Source organism: Pangasianodon hypophthalmus, chromosome 12 (assembly GCF_027358585.1).
Source record: "Pangasianodon hypophthalmus isolate fPanHyp1 chromosome 12, fPanHyp1.pri, whole genome shotgun sequence".
In the NCBI taxonomy this organism is placed as follows: domain Eukaryota; kingdom Metazoa; phylum Chordata; class Actinopteri; order Siluriformes; family Pangasiidae; genus Pangasianodon; species Pangasianodon hypophthalmus.
The window spans coordinates 11,960,109-11,968,661 of NC_069721.1; the positions used below are offsets into that span (position 1 = coordinate 11,960,109).

Genomic DNA, 8,553 nt, shown 5'->3' on the forward strand with positions numbered 1-8,553 from the left:
GTGGTCCTAGTACTTCTGTCTTGTCAACCACATGATAGCAGTAATGTAAATCAAAATCTAAACAGTGCTATCTAGCTATTGATGATGACTTACAATATATTATTTTCATATCATCAATGTGTGACCACAATACAGACATATATAATATTTACATAATAAGACTTAATAATTAAATATTAGAAAGATTAGAATAGAAAGAAAAAAAAAGCTCCAGTACACACGTCTCTAATATGGGTCCCCATTCCTGTATGGTTTTTGTCAGAACTTTGGTCCCTATATGTTACTATAACAATAACACTTATGTTTGGTATTATGCAGATATATTCAGTATGTTATAATATATACCATGTGCCTTAAATTATTTCATGCTAAAAGTTATGGGAGTTACTTAATATTTGTCACATTAAATGACTGTTTTATCTCCATTCACAGGCTCCATTGGTTCTGTGCAGTCTCAGACAGAGGAGCCCGCACAGCACCTCACTGTACCCACAGACCTTTTCCGTCCCATTAGCCCCCACAGCCTGTCTGACTCAGAGTGTATTCCCCGAATTCCTCCCCCTCGCCGGGGACACACACTGTCCCGCACCCTACGCCGACAGGTGAGCTCTACCCACACACTTCACGTCACACATTTACAGCCTTCTCTCAAAAGACTCAGTGACACTGACTGTGCTACATCAGCGCCTTTGTGAATTTCTTCTCCATACCTGCTACTTAGTCGTTGCTTGTCTTTCTTTGTATTTTATGTATCTTCTGTCTGTTTTATGTAGTGTATTTGGAGACTTGATTAAGGCTGACACCTCTGCATGACAGACCTTTCCTGTGGTCTAGTCCATTGCCACTCATAATTCTTCCTGAATTCTCTTCTTCCTCTTCTTTTTTTCTCCTTTTCTTCTTGTGCCCTGTGTATCCACTAATGTGACTAATCCTGATCAGATCAGCATGGTACAGTACACACCGGACCCCACCCTGCTCCTGAGACACAGATACTCCTGCTGCTGAGAGAGCTGGAGTGGTAGCCTCCAGCATCTTTCACATTCGTTTCCAGACCCCTCTATCCTGACTCCTTCCCTAACTCCTTTTCCCTTCCCAAAATCTTACCATAATCTCCATGCCCCAATGCATTTCACTAGTACTACTCTAAGGGACAAAATTAGAAGGGTTAAGATCAGGTACAATTTCGATTGTAGTGAGCAGACGACAGAGAGGTAGCTTTATTTAAAACATTTTTCTGTCCATCCAGAAATAGGGTGTCCCATGGTCTAGTGTCCATTTTGTACCAATTATTGGTGTTCAACATTGACAAGTCATTGCAGTCTCTCAGCTCCAGATTCCCCAGTTCAATCCTGTGCTCTGGTTACTGTCTGTCTGGAGTTTCACATGTTCTCCTTGTGTCCATGTGGGTTTCCTCCAGGTTCTTCAGTTTCCTCTCACCTCCCAGAAACAGGTGGATTGGCTGTAGGTGGATTGGCTGTGTAAAATTGCCCAACGTGAACGTGTTTGTGAATGTGGATGTGCATGTTGCCCTGCGATGGACTGGCATCCCATCCAGAGTGTATTCCTGCCACACACCCAGTGTTCCTGGGATAGGCTCCAGATCCTCTGTAACAGAGGCCAGGACAAAGCAATTCCTGAAGTTAAATGAATGAGTGAACTTTGACAAGTTCACATTTTTATTATGGATTGCAGTTCAAATTACTCATTTGATTTGTATTGTCATTTAACATTTTTGTGCACTTGCCATTTCACTCAGGAAGTGTACTTAAGTAAGTGCACTTAACCTTCAGCAAGTGCCTACAGAAATGAATAGCAGAAATATCTAGTGACCACTAGATGGCAGTGATGTCTATATTATGCTGACTTGCTTTGGTACACATGATGGTGGCAGTACACACACCATTTAGTTCATTTCTATCATTTCTGTCCTTCAACTCTCCAAATTATTACATGAATCTACCTGATCTTTAGCACTTCTTTGTAGTATACTACCACCACATTTCTTCTACTGGGCTTGTGAGCAGGAGGTAACCTTATAGTCAATTGATTCAGAGTGTGACCTCTGGCACACAGCCCTTTCTGGAGAAAGGAGGTTGTTTTGTTGTCTCTTACAGTATAGCCCAGTGGCTCAGAGTGCAGTCTGCCAAACAGGACAAATAGGATTTGCTTAGGGTATGAGGTCCTCTGCCCTAGTCCAGAAGTGCTATTCATATTATTCACTTTTTGCCTTTAATGACAGCTAAAGCCTATGCATTTCAATTTCCTCTAAAGAAACAAATCACCATAAGTGTAATGAATTGAGACAGAGAAAGGAGAAATAAGAGGAAAGGGCAGAAATTGATGTTGCAATCTCTGCCTTGCACTGAACAACATTTTGATGTAGTTGAAAGTGCACATACCAATTCAAAGCATTGAAACACAGAAACACAGAAAGAAGACTCAAAAATTACAAAAACAGAAACACAGAAAGAAGACTCAAAAATTACAAATATGTTAAATATTTTCTAACTTCTCCTATACTTGCTGGAGCACAGAATTTATGCTTGACTTACAAATGGTGAACTCTACTCTAAACCCACTGCTCATCTTTCCCAGTTCTCGTAATCCCTCACAGTCTCATTTTAACAATCTCTCTTTCTCATTTTATCATGCCTTAAACACTCCCCCGTTCCCTTCCTTCTCACTTCCACCTCTCCCACCCCTGCTTTCCTCAGGTGGCAGTGAGCACTGACTCTCAGGAGGCCTTGTACACAAAAGGAGGGGAGAATGAGGGCCCCAAGGGGCTTGGTGAACTCTCCACTCCTCCCACTACATTCCCAGCACTGCAGCAGTTTCCCCAACCATCACTCTTCCTCGTTCCTGCAACACCAGGCGCCTCTCCCAAACCAATGCGCAGCAGTGTGCACACGCAGCACAACCCCCATGATCAATACAACATCTGCTCCAGGCATCGGTGCTCTCCCCCTGCCCAGGATAAACCTGCTGAGGATGACTCGGTGGATCAGGAGGTGTCTCAAATAATCCGATCAGGATTTGAAGATCATAGAGGTCAGGACTGCATTAGAGGAGGTGGAATTGGGGGAGGGCTGTGTGAAGGCCGTGGTCCATCTCTGAGGCAGTTGAAGAAGTACCACAGTGCAGACGTGCAGTGTAGGCGGGCACCACTACTACTGCCTCGGCCCTCTTCCTGGCTTGATGACCCACGGCGCCACTCCATCGAGGTGTGTCCGTCGGTGGAGAGCAGCCCCCAGCGGAGCTCAGTGTCCTCTGGTTTTGTGTCACGCGCAGACAGCTTACAACAGCCCTCGCCCCGGACCCGCAAGAAGAAGAAGATGAGCCCTCCTTGCATCTCTGTGGACCCTCCAGAGGGGCTGGTGCTTCCAAGGGACTTCCAGCTAGTGTTGGACACTGGGATGGGTACAGTGCCACCCTCTCTGCCCAGCAGGGACACCTGCCTGAGAAGGAGAGCCCCCTCCAGTGAATCCAAGGACTCATTCGATTTGGGTGGAGGAGGAGATGGGTTGCCCCAAGAGGGGGTTTCTAACCCCAAGCTATTAACTCTGCCCAACTTCTCCTTTGAGAAGACAAGCTCTGAGCACTGAACATGTACACACAAATGCACTAAAGTGCATACAAATGCATATATGCACATGTATAAAAAAGACGATGCACTCTGTGTGTCCATGACAGTGATAATAGTAATAATAGCATAGAGAGTAATAGTGTTAAACACAACAATGGTGAATAACCAATGATCATGATGAATAGTGACCATTTCTTGTCTTTGTCCTGTACTGCCAAAAAAGAAAACAAAACGACACTGTAATGAGGACAAACCAAGCTAATAACAGAACTGTCTCTCTTCCATCATGCCAGCAGGCATTTGCTGGCAATCCTATGACCTCCTATTGAACGTTGCTCTTGGGGTCCACACAGGGCTCCTTCTGTTGGGTGTTTTGGAGACTTTTTAGCACAGCCCTTCTTCCCGAAGGGCAGTGGTGAAGGTACAAAGCAATATGAACGTTTTAGAGACACTATTTTCTTAAATTATTGGGCCATAGTATTTGTACAGGATGTAGATTTTTTTAATTTCAATATATTTTTATTTGTGTCCCTTTGTGACTTTTCAATGTTTAAATTGTTTGTTGTTTTGCTTTATTTTTTCACCATAGGATATTTTTAGCTTTAGGGAGTATTAAAAAAAAAGAAAAGGAAACATTTTTTCATTCAAATTCCAAGATCCATGTATTTGTAGTAATAATGTTAATAATAATTTTATAATATATATATATATATATATATATATATATATATATATATATATATATATATATATAAAGTAACTCATTAAACTGTTCTTTGATTTTTAAACACAAGCAAATGATCTTGATCAGTTGAATAATCAGCCTTATTTGTGTTTGATGCCCTGAAATGCATACTGTCAACAACACGGCACAGCCTCATTACTGGCCTATTCATAAAAAAGCAAACACTACGTGTGGCCATTTGTTTCTTTACATGTATGAATCCTGTGACACTGACCTGTGATATTGACATACATGCATTTAGTTCTGTAGTCACTTTTTAAAAGAAATGAATGCCTTTATTAGGCAAAATACATTTCAGTATCAAAATAATATCCAAACCCACTGTTTTGTTTTTCCACCAGTCTTCAGAAAGTTCAGCTGATTTTCAGTGTAACATGATCAAAATACATTGTGTGTTAAACCTGTTTACAGCATATCCTTCCACCTTACAGGTTGAAATTAATCTTCCTATTTCTTTTTTCTCAGTTTCTTCTCAGGATCTTCACCCTTTCTTTTAATAATGTTTTCTTCTTATGTTCATCTCCTTTAAGCCCTGGGGAAGTTGCACACCCTTAAAAAAATAGCTGCAATTTCAAAAATAGCTGCGATTTCAATTTCAAAGGCAGGCAGTTTGTTACCTACTAACAACTGCATTTCATGGTCTGTTGAGTGAGTACTGATGATTAGTGGTAAGTACTCTATCAGTATTTTAGTATATAGTATCAGTGGAGACAATGCTGGACTGTGTTTTTCCTAAACTTAGGCTAACCTACCAATAACCCTGTAATCAAAATTTGTCTTGATATGTGTGTGTGTGTGTGTGAGGCATTTGCAATAAGCTAATTTAACCAGATTTTTTTTTTTTTTTCACATGATAAACATTTTTCTTTGTGCTTCTAAGTGTCTTGGCCAAGTGGCTGACATCAGAGACACTAAAACATTATGATTCAGTAGCTTTGACAGGACATCCCAGCTCCATTCATGATATTTTTACTTTGCCAAAAAAAAACATAAATAGTAATTTATCTCCTGCATCTTTGGCCTTTGAAAAAATGTGATTCTGATTTAGTATAGTGAAATATGAAGTTGTTTCTGAACAGCTTTTTGTGTCAACATCTTAAATTTACATTGAGTTTGTTTTATCAAGCTGGATCAAGCTGGAATCTCAACTGCTTAATTGTAGCACAGAATACTGTATATTGTATGTATGTGGTGGTCCGGGAAAACCCAGACGTCTTTGTGCCTGAATTCTGGCAAACAGCCAGAAAACAGATTTTGACCGGAATTGTTTTTTTTTTGTTTTGTTTTTTGTTTTAATGGGAAGCCATAAATGTACACTATACAGCAAAAAGTTTGTGGACACCTGACCAATCACACCCATGTGTGCTTGTTGAACATCCCAGTACAGATTTCGTCCCTATTTGCTAATCTAACAGTCTCCAGTCTTCTCGGAAGACTTTCCATTAGATTTTGGAGTGTGGCTATGTGAATTTGCTCATTTATTTGCACAAGAGCATTAGTGAGGCCAGGCACTGTTGTTGCAGATCATTTCTATGAACACTACAGTAAGCTTTTCCAAAACCCTATTTTTGTAGTACTCCATAGTCTAGTGTAAGATATGACTTTGTAATTGGAGTCATTTCAAGATAATTTCCCTGCTAATAATAAGATAATTTACATAAACATAGTTGAGTATTTCTTGCATTACATCCACATTCTTAACAGTTAGACACACCAAGTGGATTTCACATGATTTGCTTTAATTTGTTTAATCAGAGACATGCCATATTTACTGCATAGTTGCAATGATTGCTTAAAACATTAGAAAGGAAGGAAAGGAAATATTTTCTGTGTTTAGAGAAATGTTCTTCTGCTATGAGATCTTTATAACCATGCATGAGGAAATCTTTATAAAATTTAGATGAGAATCTCTTGTGGAATTTATTAGATTTTGGTCATGCAATCTTGCATTCAGATTAGGGGAATTGACTATTTCAAAACATTTTCTTTAAAGGCTTGGAAAATTTGACATTACATGTCATTTCTTGTGTGAATGGAACCTAAATTTCATACAGATTTTCTGGTTTATTATCCCAGCAGACAGCAGACCACTGTGTTCTGATAAAGGCAGAGGCATAGTCACTCTTCAATGATGCTCTACTCATTCAATAAATGGTGCAACACTAAATTTCTACAACATGCTACTCATTCAAAGCCTCTTGGAATTAGCTATCAACTAGATTCCTGTATAAAATAAATACATCATAGAGGATATTAAATTCAGATCAATTCAGTTCAATTTTATTTATATAGCTGTCACACACTCTTGGGTTGGGAGGACAGTGAGGAAATGGGAGGCAGGCTTGGGACAACTCAAAAGGGCTCTTTATTTTCCCTTTTTTCCATGAGTGCTTTTCAGTGATTTCTGACTTGCGGTCTCATACAGAGACACACACAAACACAAACACACACAGCTCAGCTCTCGCCGGCTCACTTCCTTGCGACTCCTTCCATTTATCTTGCCACTTTTCACTGAAATGCAAGACACCTGTTAGTAAACTACCCACAGGTGCATGCTCATCCCTACCAGTCATTCCCATGACTCCGCCCCACTCACAAACCTGCGCTCGACCACGCCCCCGTCGCCATAATAGCGCTTTCAATAATGGACATTGTCACAAAGCAGCTGTACAGAAATCTGCATGTGGATTTAGGTCTGTAATGAGCAACCAGGGATGATGGTGGCGAGGAACAACTCTCTGAGATGACATGAAAAAGAATCCTTGAAACTCAAAAGGGATCCCATCCTCTTCTGAGTGACACCAGATTATTACAGTGTGATTATGAATCATTACTCCTCCACAGCTGCGCACTACAAAGTCAAAGAGTACTCAGTGTGTTGGATGACAATTTTTAATGACTACAGAAGAAGTTTTGGCTTCAAATATTTAACTTCTATGATTACAGAAGTTTTTAGCTTCAAATATAAAAAAAATGTCTTTCTCTGTTTTCCAAAGAGAACCTGGGTTTCATAAAAATGCTACGGAAAAACTACAAATATTGTTATCATAATCACCATTCTATTCTCTGAATTGTATCAACTCTCAGTTATTTCTAAGGTCTGATTTATATCATTAAGTCATTACACAAGTGTGCAATAGTCGATATTAAGACAGGCTTATTCAAGACTGTTTTCAAATAGAAAATGCTAGAACTTCAGCAGGACTTCAGTAAGACACTGTTTTAAAGCACATTACATGAGTGAGCAGTGAGTTTATTGACTTAGCATAAAAATTGGTTTAGAAGAATAGAGTTGCATAATTGTCTTCTGAATACATGACTATTATGTGCCATAAACTGCAATGACATTTCAGTGAATCTGAAATTATCCTCATGTACTGTAGTATTCATTCACAAACTATTAATTGATTTCTTCAGCATGGATTTTTGTGGACCATTTAAAACCCATTCAGCCTGAGAGAGTCAATAAGACGTCTATTAAAACATTTTTGTGTGCAGTGTTCACTTTGCTTTCTTTTATAAATATGAAGAATGTTTGACACCTTTGATAAATGTGCTTGGAAACAGTTGGAAACAGTAAAGATGACACTAAAGGTACCCTCCTCCAATCCGGGAAATCGGCTTGATAAAAAGGTATATTTCTACCTAAAAGTCTATTTTATTGGTAAACATCCTCAAAAGTAAATGGCCTTTGGCCTCCTAGGACTAGCTTTGTTTTTGTGACAGCAGGTAACTTTAAGTGCACAGTCTTTTCACTTTTCACAGCTTTCTACTCTAGGTTGCAGAATATCAATAAGTTTTAGCAGTTGGCTCACAATAACCTTTTGAATCTAAACAAAAACAAAGGATGGAAGCAGCATTTAGATATGGCATTGTTGTCTTTGAGGTTTGTGAAGAGGGACAACAACAAAAGAGAAAGCTTCCAAAGGAGGAAACCAAAAGCCATTGTTTACTTTCTTTCCAGGGAGTTATTTACCTGGATCCGGACTCTTTAGGAGGTCTACGCTTTTTGGCCAGCTCACAGAAGACACAGTGTTTTCATCAGAGATGTAGTAGTAGTACACCACAAGACACTGTGACAGATTATCTCTCTCCATAGTAGACTGATAAGTGGAACTGCACGCCCCAAAGCATCATATAATTAAAGTACTGAAAAGCAAAGACACAGAGGATAAAAACGTTACAAACTCTCAGGATTCTGCAGGCTGAATAATAAACTGTTTGG

At 39.5% G+C, this 8,553-nt stretch overlaps 1 protein-coding gene across 13 annotated transcripts in view; it reads left to right on the forward strand.

Moving 5' to 3' along the window:
* Window positions 1-4,240, forward strand: part of cacna1g (calcium channel, voltage-dependent, T type, alpha 1G subunit) — a 177,541-nt gene extending 173,301 nt beyond the window's left edge. For 12 of the 13 annotated variants that reach the window (XM_053238660.1, XM_053238658.1, XM_053238666.1 and 9 more), the window contains 2 exons: window positions 433-602; window positions 2,715-4,240. In XM_053238660.1, the coding sequence (XP_053094635.1) occupies window positions 433-602; window positions 2,715-3,602 (1,058 nt within the window). In that variant the 3' untranslated portion in view covers window positions 3,603-4,240. Of the gene's footprint in view, window positions 1-432; window positions 603-939; window positions 1,019-2,714 lie in introns of all 13 variants that reach the window. The other variant, XM_053238670.1, reaches the window with a different exon arrangement.
* Window positions 4,241-8,553: the final 4,313 nt, after the last annotated feature.